This window comes from Heloderma suspectum, chromosome 1 (genome assembly GCF_057233095.1).
Source record: "Heloderma suspectum isolate Gila_16-S chromosome 1, 16-S_ref, whole genome shotgun sequence".
Taxonomy (NCBI): Eukaryota; Metazoa; Chordata; class Lepidosauria; order Squamata; family Helodermatidae; genus Heloderma; species Heloderma suspectum.
Genome location: NC_139458.1, coordinates 329,428,211 through 329,449,397, shown reverse-complemented (window position 1 = coordinate 329,449,397; position 21,187 = coordinate 329,428,211). Strand labels below are relative to the sequence as shown.

Sequence of the window (21,187 nt, the reverse complement as noted above, 5' to 3'; positions counted from 1 at the left end):
AATAGAAATGTTAAGGAGGGAAATGGAAAGAACTACAGTAACATGGCCTGGCTGAAGTATAAATATAATAACAGTATAATAAATATAAATAGTTATTAACAATTTATCTTTGGAACTGCATAAGTGGTGACCCATAGCTATTGCAGAAATTACATAGAAGAGGTGCTTTGGTTACATGCTCATGACATTTCAATAAAATATATGCGAAGACATTTAGTGTAGATAACTTGGATAGACATTTGGTTGGACTAATGAGTAAAACTCTTAGCTTTAATAACAATGGATGCTTTTGTTTTCTCTGTTAGTTATATTCAAATTAAACTGTCAAAGACATTTAATACACAAAAGGGCATTTGTGTATGGATTTTTAAAAATATCACACTGATTTCTGAATGCATCATGTTGATTTTTTCCAGACTGATTCCTTATAAGTAATTCATTGTAAGCTTTTCATACTAGAAATGTTTTAGAATGACATGATCATAAGTCATAAAAAAGTGTAAGGCCTTCTTTTTTGTTCCATAAATCTTTATGAAAGCATTACATCTCTCAGTATTGATTTTATTAATCTTTCTGTATCACTCCTTGAAATATACTAACAAATGAGTGCTTGTCCTGAAGATTATGGAGAATAATTTTATGAATAAAACATTGAAACTCATGAATAAGCTGTTAGGGCTAAAAATAGTTATACTGCATTGCTTCTAGTAACTTTATCATTGGCCAAATGAGAAGGAAAGTAGGGTCTACTGCCATATTATGTTGGATTCTTATTATTCTTATTTATTTAACAATATTTATGAATTGCTTACACTAATAGAAAGTTCTAAGTGATGTAGAAAATACAGTAAGTTCCCATGACCTTATTTGTCCTGATTTAAACCCACACACACACAGCACCAGCCAGTCAAATATAGACAGCAAGCACTATTGAGGCTATTCAGGACTTCTGTGCCTTTAATTAAAAGCTTTCTATTTGCAGGTTCTGCCCTTTTATTGTTTCCTGTTGTGCCTAGGAACAGGATTACTGATGGATATCCTGTGAATTACCCATTGAATAGCCTTTCTTAATTTCCTTTATTATTAGTTCCTGTATTTCTTTTTATTTTTATATAGCAAAATAGTGCTATTTTGCTATATAAAAATGAAAGGAAAAAATAATGGGATCAGTAATTAAAGCTCCTTTCTCTGCAGAAACATGAGCTGACAATAAGTCAGTTTGCATTAAAGATCTATTGGAAATTTGCATCTGGTTAAGTTCATGGCAAGTAGCAAAAAGACTAACAGGTTCCAACTTCTATATTGTGTTACGGAATTACAAAAAGAACCTTGCTCTGAAATCTTATTCACTTAGCACTTGGCTTTTCTGCATTACCAAAATGTCTGTGTAATATTCTCTAATTTCAATATGTTGCATCCTGCAGGTTATTAAATGTGCTGTGCTGTGATCTAGATACACTTTTACTTTTTGAATCTCAGTTTAATATATCAGAAGTGCTCTTAGATGCCCAAAAAGAGAATACCATCAATATTTCTGGAAGTTCTCGGTAAGAAATGGCAATTTATTACATTATCACCTCAATACATATTTCTGTATAACCTGTAGTTGGGAGCTTCTGCACACACAAACCCATTCCATTTAGTGGAGGAGGCAGCTCTGGACATGCATCCCTTTTGGGAACATGAGCTTTAATATCAATGTGTGGCTTCATTGAATTAAGGACGTTAGCACGAGAGCTCTCCTCTTTTTTTCTTCTTTTTTTTTTTTTTACCAAATAAGATTACAAAAAGGAATAGAGTCCCAAACTTGCAAGCATTAAAGTGGGATGTCAAGGTATTGCATTGTTCCTTCATTTCAGCTTTTCTTGAAAAGGACTCTGAAGAGTGCAAATGATTTTATGCTACTTGGCTGCATACAGCCAATAAGAAGGATGTGTGAAGGAACATACTGACATGAGTGAAAGTGCAGGTCCCTGCTGTATTCCCAGTCCCAAAGATGGGAACTCACTTGTAACCTTTAGGCATTTATGTGGATAATGTTGGTCCACCATGATTCACTTTTGGCTTCTACTTTACGTTACTGTTGGGATGTGATGATATATAGCTCATAAAGCAGATTGCTGTCCAGTTCACTAAGTAAATCATGAATGCCATATGTGAGCTCAGTTTGTACAATATTATGGTTAGATTAGGCTAAGCAGAGGATTATACATGCTGTATTTCTTCCCAGCTCCCAATTCCTCTGTCTCCAGTGCCAGAGCTTGGGTGTTGTTGTTCAGTCGTTCAGTCGTGTCCGACTCTTCGTGACCCCATGGACCATAGCACGCCAGGCCTTCCTGTCCTGCGCTCTCTCCCGGAGCGTGCTCAAGTTCATATTCATTGCATCGGTGATGCAATCTAGCCATCTCATCCTCTGCCGTTCCCTTCTCCTTTTGCCTTCAGTCTTTCCCAGCATCAGGGTCTTTTCCAGAGAGTTTTCTCTTCGCATTAGGTGGCCAAAATATTTGAGCTTCAGCTTCAGTATCTGTCCTTCCAATGAGCACTCAGGGTTGATTTCCTTTAGGATTGACTGATTTGACATCCTTGCAGTCCAGGGGACTCGTAAGAGTCTTCTCCAGCACCACAGTTCGAAAGCATCCATTCTTCGGCACTCAGCCTTCCTTATAGTCCAGCTCTCACAGCCATACATTGCTACTGGGAAAACCATAGCTTTGATTAGATGGACCTTTGTCAGCAAGGTGATGTCTCTGCTTCTTACTATGCTGTCTAGGTTTGCCATAGCTTTCCTCCCAAGGAGCAAGTGTCTTTTAATTTCATGGCTACAGTCACCGTCTGCGGTGATCTTGGAGCCCAAGAAAGTAAAATCTGTCCCTGCTTCCATTTCTTCCCCTTCCATATGCCAGGAAGTGATGGGCCCAGATGCCATGATCTTAGTTGTTTTAATGTTGAGTTTCAAACCAGCTTTTGCACTCTCCTCTTTCACCCTCAACAAGAGGCTCTTGAGATCCTCTTCGCTTTCTGCCATTAGGGTGGTATTGTCTGCATATCGGAGGTTGTTGATAATTCTCCCAGCAATCTTAATTCCGACCTGTGATTCATCCAACCCGGCATTTCTCATGATGTACTCTGCATATAAGTTAAATAAGCAGGGTGACAATATACAGCCTTGTCATACTCCTTTCCCAATTTTGAACCACTCGGTTGTTCCATGTCTGGTTCTTACTGTTGCTTCTTGACCGTCGTACAGGTTTCTCAGGAGACAGGTAAGGTGGTCTGGTACTCCCATCACTTTCAGAATTTGCCACAGTTTGTTGTGATCCACACAATCAAAGGCTTTAGCGTAGTCAATGAAGCAGAAATAGACGTTTTTCTGGAATTCTCTTGCTTTCTCCGTGATCCAGCGAACGTTGGCGATTTGATCTCTAGTTCCTCTGCCTCTTCGAAACCCAGCTTGTACTTCCAGTAGCTCTCGGTTCGCATACTGCTGAAGCCTAGCTTGTAGGATTTTGAGCATCACCTTGCTGGCATGTGAAATGAGCACAATTGTGTGGTAGTTTGAACACTCTTTGGCGTTGCCCTTCTTTGGAATTGGAATGTAAACTGACCTTTTCCAGTCTTGTGGCCATTGTTGAGTGTTCCAAATTTGTTGGCATATTGAATGCAGCACTTTAACAGCATCATCTTTTAGGATTTTAAATAGCTCAGCTGGAATACTGTCATCTCCGCTAGCTTTGTTGTTACTAATGCTTCCTAAGGCCCATTAGACTTCACTCTCGACGATGTCCAGCTCAAGTTCAGTGACCACACTGTCATGGCTATCAGGGACATTCAGATCTTTCCTGTATAGTTCTTCTGTGTATTCTTGCCACCTCTTCTTAATCTCATCTGCTTCTGTTAGGTCCCTGCCTTCTTTGTCCTTTATCATGCCCATCTTTGCACAAAACGTTCTCTTGAGATCTCCGATTTTCTTGAAGAGATCTCTAGTCTTTCTCATTCTGTTGTTTTCCTCGATTTCTTTGCATTGTTCATTTAAGAAGGCCTTCTTGTCTCTCCTTGCTATTCTCTGGAACTCTGCATTCAGTTGGATATATCTTCCCCTTTCTCCCTTGCTTTTCGCTTCCCTTCTTTCCTCAGCTACTTGTAAAGCCTCACCAGACAGCCACTTTGCTTTCTTGCATTTCTTTATCTTTGGGATGGATTTCGTTGCTGCCTCCTGAACAGTGTTACGGATCTCCGTCCATAGTTCCTCAGGCACTCTATCTATTAGGTCTAATCCCTGAAATCTATTTGTCACCTCCACTGTATATTCATAAGGGATATGATTTAGGTCATACCTGAATGGTTTAGTGGTTTTCCCTACGTTCTTCAATTTAAGCTGAAATTTTGCAACAAGGAGCTCATGATCTGAGCCACAGTCAGCTCCAGGTCTTGTTTTTACTGACTGTATAGAGCTTCTCCATCTTTGGCTGCAAAGGACATAATCAATCTGATTTCGATATTGACCATCTGGTGATGTCCATGTGTAGAGTCGCCTCTTGTGCTGTTGGAAAAGAGTGTTTGCTATGATCAGCATGTTCTCTTGGCAAAACTCAATCAGCTTTTGTCCTGCTTCATTTTGTACACCAAGGCCATGCCTGCCTGTTATCCCGGTGATTTCTTGACTTCCTACTTTAGCATTCTAATCCCCTATGATGAAGAGGACATCTTTTTTTGGTGTTAGTTCTAGAAGGTGTTGTAGGTCTTCATAGAACCGATCAACCTCAGTTTCTTCGGCCTCAGTGGTTGGGGCATAGACTTGAATTACTGTGATGTTGAATGGTTTGCCTTGGATTCATACTGAGATCATTCTATCGTTTTTAAGATTGTACCCCAGTACTGCTTTTCCCAACCTTTTGTTGACTATGAGTGCTACTCCATTTCTTCTAAGGGATTCTTGCCCACAGTAGTAGATATGATGGTCACCTGAATTAAATTCGCCCATGCCTGTCCATTTTAGTTCGCTGATTCCCAAGATGTCGATGTTCAATCTTGCCATCTCATGTTTGACCACCTCCAGCTTACCTTGATTCATTGATCTGACATTCCAGGTTCCTAAACAAGATTGTTCTTTACAGCATCGGATTTTCTTTTCACCACCAGACACATCCCCAGCTGAGTGTCCTTTCGGCTTTGGCCCAGCCGCTTCACTCTTTCTGGCGCTACTTGGAAATTCCCTCTGCTCTTCCCAGTAGTATATTGGACACCTTCCGACCTGAGGGTCTCATCTTCCGGCGTCATATCTTTTAGCCTCGTGATACGTTCCATGGGGTTTTCTTGGCAAGAATACTGGAGTGGGTTGCCATTTCCTTCTCCAGTGGGCCACATTTTGTCAGAACTCTCTGCCATGACCTGTCCATCTTGGGTGGCCCTGCACGGCATAGCTTATGGCTTCACTGAGTTACGCAAGCCCCTTCGCCACAACAAGGCAGTGATCCATGAAGGGGAGAGCTTGGGTATGTTGCTTCAATCTGAGATTCAAGTCCCATGTTAAGAACTGGACTTGAATGACTTTGTAGGTAACCAAGCTCTTGAGCCTTCTATTTTGAGACTTATAACAATTTCCAAATTCAATTTTGTTTCGTTGCAGAGACTTTATAATTGATGGCCTATCAATAGAGAGAAACCATATTCTTGTTAGAATCAATCATGTTGGGGGACCAACAGAACGGATCTTGCCTCCAAGAATACTGCATAAGGTTGTAAATGACCATTTTCTTCACATCTAGCCTTTCTGGGGAGGGCTACAACTGAGAAATAGTTCTCTCTCTCTCTCTCTCTCTCTCTCTCACACACACACACACACACACACACACACACCCCGATCTGGAGGCCATGTATTTTGACTCGGCTGCTGAGCCAAGATTTGGAAATCCAAGTTATTGTGTCTCCCCTTGACTATCATGGGGAATAAAAAAAATGCCTATAACATTTTGTTTGTTTTGTTGGAAGAAGATGAAATTTGCAGACATAGTTATTTTTGGACAAATGCTGTCTGCCTTTCTGACAAAACCTTGTCCAAGATCCATCTTCTGTTCTGGTTACTTTGGAGGGAAGCCTAGGGATGTCAGAGAATTCCGCCACGGACTGAAATGGGATCGAATTCCCTTCAGTCCGTGCCACACAATCCTCCGAGGAACGGCACCACAAGGTCCTGCGGAGCCAGCAGTCATGCAGGTTTTTTTCGTCGTCCGCAAAGAGTCATGGAATTTTTGTAAATAAAAATGCAATGTAGTATGTTCTGATAATAAATACGTACTTTTTTTAAAAAAATGAATTGTGCTCACCCCCTTGTTTGTGGGTGTTCTTTTTAAATTGAAATCCTCCATCTCTGTTTACTTTCAGCCAAAACAGTTCTTCCTCCTAGGGGCTTCCCAAAACAAGGCTGTCCTAGGTGTGCCTGAGTGATGCAGTCTTTGTTTAAAGCAACACTGTTTTAAAGAAAAAAAAAACCTTTTAAAATGACCATGCCGGTCCTGGAGCCCTGCACGAGGTATTATTCTCCCTGCTGAGCTTTATAATTCCACATCCAGCATTGTTGTTGACGTTGTGAGGCTAAAATGGAGAGGAGAACCAACTCTGTGCATGTCTACTCAGAAGTAAGTCTTATTGAGTTCAATGTGACTTACTCCTACACATGTCAGCACCCACTTTTTATTCAAACAAAGAGAAGCTTGCTAATCTTTCCCTTCATGCTGCATTTGTACAAGTGTGACTGCTTCAGAAAGAACTTTCCATTATACTGTCTCTTTTTCTTCATGAGTTTCATAACAGAAGTGTGGTGTAGTGGTTAGAGGCCAGCCCAAAGTCACCCAGTGAGATAACTAACAGGAGGTTTGATCATGAGCTGGATGCGGAAATACAAAGCTGAGCTGGGGGCAAGTGGACATGTGTAGGAATAAGTCGCATTGAACTCAATAAAATTTACTTCTGAGTAGACATGCACAGAGTTGGTTCTCCTCTCCATTTTAGCCTCACAATGTCAACAACAACGCTGGATGTGGAAATATAAAGCTTAACAGGGAGAATAATACCTCATGCGGGGCTCCAGGACCAGCATGGTCATTTTAAAAGGTTTTTTCTTTCTTTCATTCAAACAGCGTTGCTTTAAACAAAGAGTGCACCGCCCAGGCACACCTAGGGCAGCCTTGTTTTGGGAAGCCCCTAGGAGGAGGAAGTGTTTTGGCTGAAAGTAATTACTGCACGTCTCAAGGCAGGGGAAAAAATACATAAATATCTACGAAAAATAGCCATTCTTACGGAAGTTATGCAGACTCATGGAGATGGCTGGAGACGGGATATAAATAAATAAAATAAATAAATGTGTAGGTGTGGAGAGAGATTTACTGTTTTCACTTCACGGTGGCAATTCTTGAGTTGTTTAACCCAGGAATTGTGGGGAGGAGTGGAGCAAATGAGCCACGTGTTTATGGTTTCCACTTGTAATTAACAACCCAGGAACACCTGGAAACTCTGAGTTGTTTATGGGTTAAACAACCCAGAACTAACCCAGCAACAAACCATGGGCAGTTGTTGGGTTAGTTATGGTTTGTTTAACCTATAAACAACCCAGAGCTCTGGGTTCGCATGTCACGAAACAACCCCTTTCCTAGGTTGTTAATTAAAAGCAGAATTGACGAGCATGCGACTTGCACGTTCTGTTTGTCCCTGCAATTGCTGCTGAGATGTGTGAACCAGGTCAGAGAGAGAGGCGGGAGAGGGAGATATCGCATGCACAATTTCTTTAGAGTCTGATTCCTTTGAACAGGCTACTTTTGAGTAGCTTTAGAGTGGTACAGTGGGATAGTGCTATTTATAACTGCTTAGTTTATATCAAGCATCTGTGTTATAAAAGTCTTGTATTCCATTGCATGTTCTTTTCATCTAGTATATTTTGTTGATAACCTTTTAGAATGCATTGTCTTTTCCCAACTTTAATTTTATCTGTGAAAATCTGGGTCTTGGTATCTCCATGACACAATTTTTGTAAAGCATTTTCCTTTGTTGTCATGCTACAGATTGCCAGCGTCCTAGAGACAAGACAGAAATGATCTTTACAGAACTGCCAGTCAATTCAGTGTATAAAATTGGGAATATTGTATGGCTTGTATCCAATGGCATAATTCTGCTAGTGCAGTGCTTCTGCTTGCACAAATGTCTTCTTGCAGAAACCCCATTTCCATGCTTGCACAAGTGTCAGATCCAATATTTTGCATCCCATTGTGCAACTGCTAGCAGAACAATGCCAACTCTTACCATTTTTCTATTAGTGTAACATTGGGTATAACCCTCTATCTCCTCAATCAGGGGTAGGCAGAAAGCAGATCTCCAGATATTTTGGACTTCCATCTCCCAGCATTCTTGAGCATTTACCATGCTGGCAGTGGCTTCTGGGAGTTGAAGTCCAAAATATCTGGAGCTCAACCTTCTGTCCACCCCTGTTCTAAACAATGTAATTTTCCTGTCTGAGGTGCGAGGAGTAAAAATGGTCAGTCTTGATTATAGTTAATTAAATCTTCAGGTGGACTTACTGCCTAGCCTTTGTATCCGTTTCATTTATTTCTAATGGTACTGTTAACATTGTAGTAAATAGTATCAAGTGCAGCATGTAGGCAAGGGGGTACATGAATGGAATGGGCAAAGTATTAGTACATTATTTATAGCATCACTTTATTCTCGTTTGTTCCCCTGTAGGGTGATGATCCATATCCCTGGCCAATATTTTCATCATACCCTTTACCAACATGCTATCTTGCTGAATTTCCTAGAAAAACTGATTCAAGGCAAGGTATAATATATTGATGTACTGGAGTGATGTATTGAAAAAAGTAAAAAATACGTATTATTTGATCAATTTTTGATTTAATGTGTTAATTAATATTATATGTCTCTGGCTACCTATCAGTTTTCCTAGCTCTGCTTACCAGTCTGTTTCTTATGCATGCATTGAGAAGACTCCAGTGGGCGAACAGCATGAAATAAACACATCATCTGTCTGGCAGCTGAACTTAACCGTATTCAGTTATGGAACTTTCCCCCTCTTTAGATTTTGTTTGCATGGTTTTGTTTGTGTTTTGTCATTGAAGGCAATATGGATCTGTATTCAGTCACTTTTGAATTATAAGGTGTTGCCACAAACACAGAGTTTGGCGAGCAAACTCCCACATGAAAGAGAGCATAGTAGGTGCAGATATTTATTGTCCAGAGAAGCAGTACAATCACTGCATACATTTCAAGCACTTAAAACTCCTCTTCAGTGAATAAAAAAACCTTTGTGGAGCTTAACTCGATAAAACAAGGAATCTTATGAATGTATCCTGTGTTCTGTGGGTTATATTTACTCCCTGAAGAGGACTCTTATGTATTCAAAACCTGTCAGGATAGTATTGTTTATCTGTACCTACTATGCTTTTCCTAAATTATAAGGTATACACATTATCCATTAGGCTTAATACTTTGGTTAATATCCATGTACATTATCAAGTGTTAAATTGAACACAGGATGACTTTTCTATTCTTCACTGAATTTAATACAAACACAGCAGGGTTTTTATAATAAATGCAATCAGATATCAGGGCCAAAATGCTTTATGCATGAGAATCAAACTGAGGGAAAACAGACTCTGGAAGCAAATTAGCTGGGTGTTTTGTTTTATTTTTTTTAAGAGAACATAAAAGAAAATCAACTAATTTTAGAGAAACTTCTCCCACATTAAGTATTTTCTGTATGGAGTTGAACCTTAGACAGAATTATGTTTCAGAGCAAGTCTTGTTGAATAGATTGTGATATTAAGGTATTGCTGCTTAACAAGTTCTACAAATTAAAGGGCAGTTATTTGTAGTCAAAAAGTGAGGATGTCATAGTAGAATCCTGAGAAGTACAAATGATACATGCTTGTAACTGTATGGTGTTCAATAAAATGAAATTTGATAAAGGAGGAAATAAATGAAAGACTTTGGGCAAAAGTACCTAGGAAAAGTGGAAACAGTGGTGAGGGACCACAATTACATAGGGAGAGAGGACCAGAGAGGCTTCACCACCACAAATGATCTAACCAGTGTATCAATTTATTTTTTCTTTTCTGTGGTTTGCGTGTGTGTGTGTGTGTGTGTCTATCTTTGGGGGTGGGGGGGATTGAGCCTGGCTAGATGAAATACACATAAGACAAAGAACTGAATTGGGTTTGTACTAGCAGAACCTTTGATGAATGAAGCCTTTTGCTGTGATTACTTGGCATTTCAGTGTGCATGCTGAATAGAGTAGGAGAACTGTACTAGTAATACAGCTTTGTGAAATACTCTGGATTAATCAAATTAATTCCAGTGACAGTTGGTCATGAGTGCTGACATAAATTACATTGTGCTCTAACACAATGCCAGTAGTGTTAGCTGGTGCACTGGGTTTTTCAGGGGATCCCATTGCACCAGGTAACGCTATTGTGACTGTGCTAAAATCCCTTATGGTAACCCAACGTAATTTATGGTATCACTCATGTCCAATTATATGATGCCCTTTGTTTACACAACTGAACTGTTTTTATGTCATTGATGGATGTTTGCATGGTTTCCTTCCCTCTCCTCCTAGATTAGCTTTGCCATTGTAGAGAGGTCAGGGATCTTCTATTAAATTTGAGGCTCCCAGCCTTTTCAGATAGATCTTCAAATGATGAAGATTTTTTATTTTGTTTTCCTAGCTGGGAAAAATCTGACTGTGATAATGGAAAGCAGCCAGAAAAAAATACAAAAGGGCAAGGGACATGTATTTGTGTAATATACATGTCCCTTGCCTTTTTGTTCCTTTCCTAGTCAGGAATGAAAGCAAACTCTTACATTCTTCTGCCTTGGTGTTTAGAAAAGATGGCCTACTGGACTAACAACAAGATGGCTACAATTGCACTGGAGGAAGGTGGTGTCAATGCAGGCAGAGCCTTTCTGAATGCTGCAGCTACCTTTTCGGAGGATATGCCTTGCCAAAAGGCTTCCACCTGGTTTTTATGACTGAGCTTTGTAGGCTTATATATTAAGTATTACTAAAAATACTAAAGTAACAGGGTAGGCATGAAGCAAATTGCCACCAAGTTGGTGTTCTGGGAGGTGCACCAATTGTGGAGTGAAGTACATCCAGACTTGAGGTTGGTTACGCCCATGAAAGAAAACATTGCCCTATCCAATTCTGTCCAGTTTAACCTCCCCCCCCCCAATAATAATTTCCTGATACAAAAGTACCTAGAGAAAGTGGAAACAGTGGTGAGGGACCACAGTTACATAGGGAGAGAGGACCAGAAAGGTTTCACCACCACAAATGATCTAACCAGTGTATCAATTTATTTTTTCTTTTCTGTGGTTTGTGTGTGTGTGTGTGTGTGTGTGTGTGTCTGTCTTTGGGGGTGGGGGGGATTGAGCCTGGCTAGATGAAATACGCATAAGACAAAGAACTGAATTGGGTTTGTACTAGCAGAACGTTTGATGTAGCCTTTTGCTGTGATTACTTGGCCTTTCAGTGTGCATGCTGAATAGAGTAGGAGAACTGTACTAGTAATACAGCTTTGTGAAATACTCTGGATTGATCAAATGAATTCCAGTGACAGGAAAACAATTTAAGTATACATTATTAAAGTCCTAACGCTATTTTAAAATGCATTTTATGCAGTGAAACACATACAGGGTGGCCCAAAAGTAGGTATACAGTTGTTTAGAAAGTTGATGGGAGGGGGAGAGAATTTTCAGTCTTCCAGTACTGCTTTAGAATCCACTTCCTTTGTTCTTGACTCAGGTTCGCTGCCATCATTCATAGTATCAGTAAAAAAAATAACTAAACAACTAAACAACGGTATACCTACTTAAGGGCCTCACTCCCCTCACTCTCTACACTTAACTGATTTAACTGTCACCCCCTGTGACTCCTTCTTCCCAACTGTCATTCTGACTCCACCCACACATCTTCTACTTACACATTCTCTCCCCCTCCCATCAACATTCTAAACGACTATATACCTACTTTTGGGCCACTCTGTATAAAGCAAATATTTTCTGTTTAATAAAAAGGGCTAACAACATTTGCAAGTGATGATTTCATTTAGAAAGTTGAATATTAAATGGGATATTAGGGTGCTGATGTGAAGCAAGAATGACAAGTACCTTAAGAGAACCAGGTTTTAAAAGTTTGACTGCTGAAATGTTTAACTGTACATCTTTATCACTTATGGACTTTACCACTAGTTTGAAAGCTAGAAACAGGTAAGGTAAAGCACAGACAAGAAGTCAATAGTCTCTACTGAATAGGGGATGCTAAGAAAAAAAGAATTACCTTGATCACTTTGATATTTTATAGTTAGGAAAACCATTGGTGAAAGCCTCATGTGGGCTGGTATAGAACCATTTCTAGAAACCTGACAGTGATTTCAGTAGTTATAGCTGCACTTATCCCAGCTGCTGTAATCCCAGAACGGTTATGGCTATATCTATGTACAATCCAGTTTATATTTCCCTTTATGAAAGTGCCCAAACACACGTTGGAGCTGGTTGCATGGCAGACAAAGTAACTGTGTGAACTAAGCAGGATTCTCTCCTTTTTCAGATTTTCTTGTCTCAAGTAGGTACTTCTCTACCAACTGAGACATTCATTTAGACAAAAATAAAACTACAGTTTTTGCAATTTTCATCTCCCTTTTAGATGATGATGCTAACAAGCTTTTATCTGCATTAAAGAATCCAGATAAACAGCTTGGATGGATTGAAAATATTCAAAGACTATTCTGTGAAATCATGGAAAAGAAACCTAATATTGTGAGCGGAACCAGTGAGTATAAATCTTTTTTTAAGTATACTGCTTTACCCCACTACATGATATTGATAATTCTCTGTAGTGATCCCTAGTAACCCAACAAGCCATATGTTTGAGGGTTCTTAAAGGGGAATCCATGACATTTAAATCAGTTTGTTGTGTTGATCTATACTAACACTTCCCTAAAAATGCCTAACATTTGGAGGAAGTATAAGTTGGAACTATACGTTATCTAGGCCAGGGTTAGATAGCCTTTTTAAGCAACCATATTGGGCACATTTGGCAATTTGAGAAGCTGGCCTGGGTACTGCCACAAAATGGCTGCTCTGGGAGGTGTGGCAAAGGAAACTAACATGCCCCAAACACTGAATACAAGGCAGAGGTGAGGTCTGAGCCCCAACACACTCAACAATTCCTTTGAAGCCTTAGTTTTCAGCAGCACCAGAAACCTATTTCACAGCAAAATGTGTACTTCTTTTTAAGTAGGAGAGGTAGGGCATCTTGGGGACTCCAGGGGCGCATTGGTGTCTGGGGGACACTACATTGCCTACCCCGATCCTGAGTTTCTAAAGCTATGTTTGCCAAGATAATGTATGGGGATAAGGGGGGACGACACTTGCAGGAGAGAGGTCCCTTTTTCCTCACAGCCAAGCTTTCAGTTTCAGAGTTTGGCTGGCAGGGAAATTATTAAAAACAACATAGGTATGCGTTTGCAGAGGAGAATTAGTTGGCAGGGAGATAATGTACTTTCTTCCTACTTGGCATCCCTTGCAGATCTGATCCTGCATTAGTATAACTAGGAACCCATGTTTCCCTTGTAAAATGCATTCATGCCTGTTAGAACAGAGAGGGGAGGGATTCTCAAGTACACTCATGGTGTAGGGGGTCTTGGTTGCATGGCAAAAACAGTATGAAAATGAAACCAAAATCAACCAGAGATGTCTCCCTTATATAGAGGACTGCTAATATAATCTAAGTAAATTTAAATATATAGATAGATATAGATATATATGTATATATAGATATTTATGTATATATGTATGTATGTATGTATGTATGTATCTATCTATCTATCTATCTATCTTTGTTGCATTTTTAATATGATAGTATTTTAAGCCTTTTATTTATCTAGCAATTTCAAAAGTGTATTTAGGATAGTGTTCAAAATGCGTTTAATGTTCATACCATCATGAGTGTAGCATGGCTGCTCTTCGGCTTAGATAATGTAAATCATGCGTATCCTTCTGCATATAAAAATATATAAGTGTTTGTAGAGAAGATATTTGCTTAAATATAAATATTAAAACCACAGCTCTTTATGTTTCAAAATAATGAACTTACAAAGGGAAAAAAGAAATGTACTGTGCTTTTAAGTAGACCATATCAATTATCCAAATACAAGTGCATATTGTTTATCATGACAGCTCTGTGGTGACAAATGAAAACAATTCTGTGATATTTACATTTTGTTAACATGGAAGTGAGAGGGTTGATGACTTTCTTTGCTTACAACAGCTATAGCAAACAACTAAGCAACAAAACATAAAAGCATATTAGCAAGCCTGGAAATGAAATTGTTATCCTGAACGAAAGTTTTATACAATATCCTGCAACTACAGAATATTTAACCATGTAAATATGCTGTGAACATGACACTATTTAGTATTTATTAGTATGGATACATTAAAATGCACTAAGAGCTCATGAGGCAGTTTACTAGCGGACTATCGTCTTTTAGCTCTGAGTTTGCTGCATGGAAGAGGAGGGCCTGACATCCTTACCAGAAGGTGTTGTGATGCAGTGAAAAAAGAAACGTATTGTTTTTATTTGATTTTTAAAACTTTGTTGAGATACTAGGCTGATTATACAAGAAGATGTGAATAACTCTTGGAGCTTTTTATCACAAAGAAAGACAGAAACCCTAAAGTGCATTGACCTTTACTTCACGATAAAGGCCAAACTTTCCTCCTCAGTATCTCTGCATAGGCGAATGTAGACAGTGCAATCTAATTACAGCTAATTTTCCTTATGTTGAAACTGTCTAACAAATTCTGAAATAATCCTTGGAGGATCTAAGTATAACAAATTATTCCTTTTCAGTTTACACTGGATAGATTGTCAGAGAAGCCATTGAAAATTTAATTTAAATCAGGAATGTTGTTATGAAGACAAAAATAGAATGCATGATTTGAATTGTTTTTGCCATGCAAGTCTAAATCAACATGCAGCAGTTTAGATTGCTCTAGGTGCTTGTATGCTTAAATTTTGTTGATTTGGTTCTGTACTTCATTTTATGGTGTTACTGCTTTAGTCATTTTGACTTTTTGCAGATTTGGCAGAATTAATGGAAAAGTTTGTGTTGCATCTTTCTCAAACACCATCAGAATGTTACTTCAGTAGCAGAGAATGTGAAGGTAATTCTCTTCTCCAATACTGTTATTCTGGCTTGCATTAGTGAATTGAAAGAAAGATAACTGCGACCCATCTTCTTCTCAGGCTCCTTCAGTGGCCAACCACTCTACAGCTAAGTGGGAGAGGTAGAGAAACAAGGTCTGTTCTTTTGGTCTGGCTTGTCCCATGCGTGTATTATGCATACTGACCTGGTTTGCATGATCCAAACAAGCCACCGTGGCTTAAATAAACCACGGTGGCTTGTTTTAATCCGTAGCCTGTGCTGCCACATGCCGGGCACCATTTTCCTAATTACCTGCCCAGGTGCTGCTTGTCATGTTGTCCAAACCTGGGCAGCATGGCTTTTTTGAGGGGGAACATCCCTTGTTTAAGCCACGGTGGCTTGTTTGATTGTCCAAACTGGCCCCTTGTGTCACCCACGTTCAGTTTTAGCTAATTTGTAAAGAGAACAGATGGATTTGAGTTTCACTAAGCCAGCAGTTTACCTACTGCAACCAACACACGCATACACACTGGCTAGGTTTCTGATCAAAAGGGAGTGTAATAATAGTTTAGTCTAGGTTTTTAATGAATAGAATCAACGTGTTATATGAAAGTAGTTTTAGGACAATGCATTGATATTCAGTGTTATCATGTTCCTGGAAATGAGAAACTGATTATCTTAAACTACAGCAGCTTTCTAAACCCTTGGGTAGTTGAAATTAGAATAACACAATTTATCCAGCTGTTGTGAAATCCCTCAGGATTTCAATCCATTATAAAATTTGCAAATCTGGAAAAGTCAAATTAATTTCAGTTAACGTTTTAAAGATGAGGGAAAATAATAAGCTCATATATCGACATTTATGCAGTTGCAGTTTTTAAAATTATAATAAACAATAGCAACAGTTAACTCTGTATTGCCTGCCTATATTGCCTTAAGTTAAGGATATCCAGTATCTGTTAATGGGATAATATATGTATGAGTAATTAATATGATCCATCCAGACAAAATATTGAGCTGCATATGACTTTGAGTATCACTTTTGTGTTCTGACCAATAATACCGAACTAGCACTTTTTACAGGTATTAACAGTGCAATCCTATGCATGTCTTCTGGGAAGTAAGTTCCTTGCAGTTCAGTGAGACTTACTCCCAGGTAAGCATGTATAGGATTGCAGCATAAAAATCTGCCTGTCCTCTTGCATTATTTTATTTTATTTTATTTTATTTATTTATTTCATTTCAATACCGCCCAATAGCCGAAGCTCTCTGGGCGGTTCACAAAAATTAAAACCAAACAGCACACAATAAAACAATTTAAAATATATAGAACATTAAAACCAAGCAGCACACAATAAAACAATTTAAAATATATAGAACATTAAAACCACAATATAACAATACAACCACAATAAAACCTAGCAGCAGTGCGGGAGTTTAAAATACAGATTTAAAACAGCAACGCTAAAAATTTAGAAAGCTAAAATGCTAAAATGCCTGGGAAAATAAAAAGGTCTTCACCTGGCGCCGAAAGGAATACTGTGTAGGTGCCAGGCGAACCTCACTAGGGAGGTCATTCCACAGCCGGGGTGCCACAGCAGAAAAAGCCCTCCTCCAAGTAGCCACCCGCCCCACTTCCTTTGGCAGGGGCTCACAGAGAAGGGCCGCTGACGATGATCTTAAAGTCCGGGCAGGCACATATGGGAGGAGGCGGTCCTTCAGGTAACCTGGCCCCAAGCCGTTAAGGGCTTTGAATGTTAACACCAGCACTTTGAATCGGGCCTGGAAATGGACTGGCAGCCAGTTCAGCTGGAAAAGTACTGGCGTAATATGAGCTCGCAGGCCAGTCCCTGTTAACAATCTTGCTGCCCTATTTTGGACCAGCTGAAGTTTCCGGACCATTTTCAAAGGCAGCCCCACGTATAACGCATTGCAGTAATCCAGACGAGAAGTTATCAGAGCATGGATCACTGTAGCTAGGCTATCTCTGTTCAGATAAGGGCGTAGTTGGTATACCAGCCTAAGCTGATAACAAGTGCTCCATGCCACTGAGTTCACCTGTGCCTCAAGTGACAGTTCTGGATCCAAGAGCACCCCCAAACTACGAACCTGATCCTTTAGTGGGAGTGCAACCCTCTCCAGAACAGGTTGAATATCACCTAGCCGGGCAGACGAACCACCCACTAACAGTACCTCCGTCTTGTCTGGATTGAGTTTCAGTTTATTGGCCCTCATCCAGTCCATTACCGTGCCCAGGCACTGATTCAGAACAGCCACTGCCTCACCTGGTTTTGATGAGAAAGAGAGGTAGAGCTGGGTGTCATCCTCAGCCCACACCTCTGGATAACCTCCCCCAGCGGTTTCATGTAGATGTTAAACAGCATGGGGGATAAAATAGAGCCCTGTGGAACCCCATGGCACAATTGCCATGGCACAGAGCAATAATCCCCCAGCACCACCTTCTGGAATCGGCCATCCAAGTAGGAGCGGAACCACTGTAGTGCAGTGCCTCCAACTCCTAACCCAGACAACCTATCCAGAAGGATACCATGGTCGATGGTATCGAAAGCCGCTGAGAAGTCCAGGAGATTCAACAGGGTCGCACTCCCCCTGTCCCTCTCCCGGCAGAGGTCATCCCACAGGGCGACCAAGGCAGTTTCCGTTCCAAAACCAGGCCTGAAGCCCGATTGAAATGGATCTAGATAATCCATTTCATTCAACATTGCCTGGAGCTGTCCTACAACCACCCGCTCAAGCACCTTGCCCAGGAAGGGGATGTTGGCCACTGACCTATAATTGTTAACATCCTCTGGGTCCAGTTTAGGCTTTTTCAGGAGTGGTCTAATTACTGCCTCTTTTAAAGTGGCAGGCACCACTCCCTCTCTCAAGGAGGAATTTACAACCTCCTGGACCCAGCCAGACATCCCCTCCTTGTTTGATTTAATAAGCCATGAAGGGCAAGGGTCAAGCACACAAGTGGTCGATCGGACTTGGCCAAGCACCTTGTCCGCATCCTCAGGCCTCAATAACTGAAACTCATCCAATAAAACTGGACCAGACAGTGCTCTGAACGCCTCTACCAATGGAACTGCATTAATGGTGGTGTCCAATTCATGACGAATCTGAGCGACTTTATCCTCAAAGTGCCGTGCAAACTCGTCACAGCATGCTACTGAGGGTTCCACCATCTCTCTCCCTGGCCCAGAATGTAATAGGCCGCGAACCACTCGGAAAAGCTCCGCTGGATGACACTGAGAAGATGCAATGCTGGTGGAAAAGAACTGTCTCTTTGCCACCCTCACCGCCACAGAGTAGGCTCGATAGTTGGCTCTTACCTGTGTTCGGTCAGACTCAGCACGAGTTTTCCTCCACCTGCGTTCTCCCCTCTTGCTTCATTGCCCTCAGCTCAGGTGTATACCAAGGAGCTGGCCGGGCTCTGCTCAGAGGGAGAGGGCGCTTGGGCGCGATAGTGTCAACAGCCCAAGTCATCTCTGCATCCCACAGAGCGACCTGGGCTTCTACAGGAGCACCAGCCATACCAGCAGGAAAATCCCCCAGAGCCTTCTGGAATCCATCGGAATCCATTAATCTCCGGGGGCGGACCATTTTAATAGGTCCCCCACCCTTGCAGAGGGGAAAGGCTGCCAGGAGTCTAAACCTCAGCAGGAAGTGATCTGACCATGACAAAGGGACAGATGTTAATTCCTCCACTTTCAGATCACCATCCTCCTGCCCAGTCGAGAAAACCAGATCAAGCGTGTGTCCTTTTATATGTGTTGGGCCGATGACATGTTGGGACAGCCCCATGGTTGTCATGGTGGCCATGAAGTCCTGAGCCGCCCCAGATACAGCGTCCTCGGCATGGAAGTTGAGATCCCCCAGGACCATCATCCTAGGGGTCCTCAACACCAAGTCCGAGACCACCTCCGTCAGCTCAGGCAGGGAGTCTGATGGGCAGCGGGGTGGGCGGTACACCAACAGAATCCCTAATCTGTCCTGGGTACCCTACACAAGGTACAAACACTCAAGATCTGCACTCGAATGAGCAGGAAGCCTGGAGAGGGAGATTGAATTCCTATAGACCACGGCAACCCCCCCTCCCCGACCCTCAAGTCGGTGTTGGTGCTGCACCGAGTTCCCAGGAGGGCAGAGCTGGGAGAGAGTGACCCCTCCCAGGTCTCAATAATACATACCAGGTCAGCCCCCTCATCCACAATCAAATCATGGATGAGGGAGATTTTATTTTGGGCCGACCTGGCATTCAGCAGCGGCACCACCAGACCCGAGGGCAGACTGGTAAGGCTGCCAGGAACCATCAGGTTGGGGGAAGAACCAGAAGAGGGGACAGCTGTAAGGTGTCTAGCCCCTCTTCTCCTCAGCAGGCCTGTTAATCCCCCAATGCCATACCTCCCCCTGCCCGTGACCACAGTTATAGTGGCACCTCCCTGACCCCCTGAGTTGCCCAATAGTCCTCCCAGGCACATATTAAAATGTTAGGGTATAAAATGTTCAACAGTATAAAATATAAAAGAGATAAAAGAGAACAGCAGCTAAGAAGGAGCCGATAAAGTCCACGTTTGCCCCTTTCTCCCTTGTCTTTAAAGCTGCTGCCCTCTGCTGCTGCTATCTGTGGCTGCTGGTGTCTCTGGAGAGGCAGGTGGGTGGGTCTTCAGGTCCTCTTCTACGCGACTCCGAGTGCAACGCTAAGTGCGCACTTAGCATCGCACTTGGTGCGATGCCGAGGCGCTGCCTCTGGCAGCCCCGCCTTAAGTACCTGTTTGGTGGGGGCAGAAGCAGGCTCAGGATCCGCCTGGTGCAGCTGCTGGCTGGTCCTCCTTCCCCCAGGCTCCTTCCCGAGCAGCCTCTGGCAGCCCCGCCTTAAGTACCTGTTTGGTGGGGGCAGAAGCAGGCTCAGGATCCGCCTGGTGCAGCTGCTGGCTGGTCCTCCTTCCCCCAGGCTCCTTCCCGAGCAGCCTCTGGCAGCCCTGCCTTAAGTACCTGTTTGGCGGGGGCAGAAGCAGGCTCAGAATCCACCTGGTGCAGCTGCTGGCTGGTCCTCCTTCCCCCAGGCTCCTTCCCAAGCAGCCTCTGGCAGCCCTGCCTTAAGTACCTGTTTGGCGGGGGCAGAAGCAGGCTCAGGATCCGCCTGGTGCAGCTGCTGGCTGGTCCTCCTTCCCCCAGGCTCCTTCCCAAGCAGCCTCTGGCAGCCCGCCTTAAGTACCTGTTTGGTGGGGGCAGAAGCAGGCTCAGGATCTGCCTGGTGCAGCTGCTTCCCCCAGGCATTCCTTTTCCCATCTCTGTATGGCAGCCAGCTGACTCCAGAAGTAGTATTGGGGGTCTTATTAGTACTGCTAGCAGTGTTCACACCATAATAGCCACTTTTAAATTTAAGATGCTGTGATGATGCCAAACCTGTTTTTGGACTGTACTACTTCAGCAAGTGTGGAGTGCCACATGATTTAATGTTCCTTCATAGAAAACTAGCATGTCACAGTGATGACTATGCTTGAAGCCATCTCCCTGGTGTGATAATTTTCTATGTGCTGGGAGCTTCTTTTGGTATGGAACAATATTTGATCATTTGATCCCTGTTTTCAGTTTGAAGGGGTATGGTTTAGGCACAGGACTGTCACCTTTATCTGCTGTTTTTGAGGTAATACATTCTGGCCTTTCTTATTAAAGGACCTCTAATAACAGGCTGGGAAAAACCACTGCTTGGGTCAATGTAGCTTGCCCATCACTACATAGTTTACTGAAAATAGTCCTGAAAGACAGTCCTGAAAGAAGGTTTATCCTTATAATTGTACTGTCCGTAGTTTGTTAATACAGTCTTTGCCATTTCCCATGGGATTTTTTTTGCGGGGAGGGCACATATTTGTTACCGATATTTTGGACAAGTGGCTATCAAGTGAAATTGAAAGTGCCATTGCCTCTGAGCAGACAAAAACCTATGTTTATTGCCCCATTTTATT

The 21,187-nt window shown here is 41.8% G+C and overlaps 1 protein-coding gene across 4 annotated transcripts in view; it reads left to right on the top strand.

Moving 5' to 3' along the window:
• The window catches only part of TBC1D32 (TBC1 domain family member 32), a 95,111-nt gene that overhangs the window by 52,176 nt on the left and 21,748 nt on the right, over positions 1-21,187 (top strand). For 3 of the 4 annotated variants that reach the window (XM_084827415.1, XM_084827413.1, XM_084827414.1), the window contains exons 24-28: positions 1,425-1,547; positions 5,627-5,735; positions 8,731-8,824; positions 12,710-12,835; positions 15,151-15,234. In XM_084827415.1, the coding sequence (XP_084683541.1) occupies positions 1,425-1,547; positions 5,627-5,735; positions 8,731-8,824; positions 12,710-12,835; positions 15,151-15,234 (536 nt within the window). The remainder of the gene's footprint in view (positions 1-1,424; positions 1,548-5,626; positions 5,736-8,730; positions 8,825-12,709; positions 12,836-15,150; positions 15,235-21,187) is intronic. The other variant, XM_084827416.1, reaches the window with a different exon arrangement.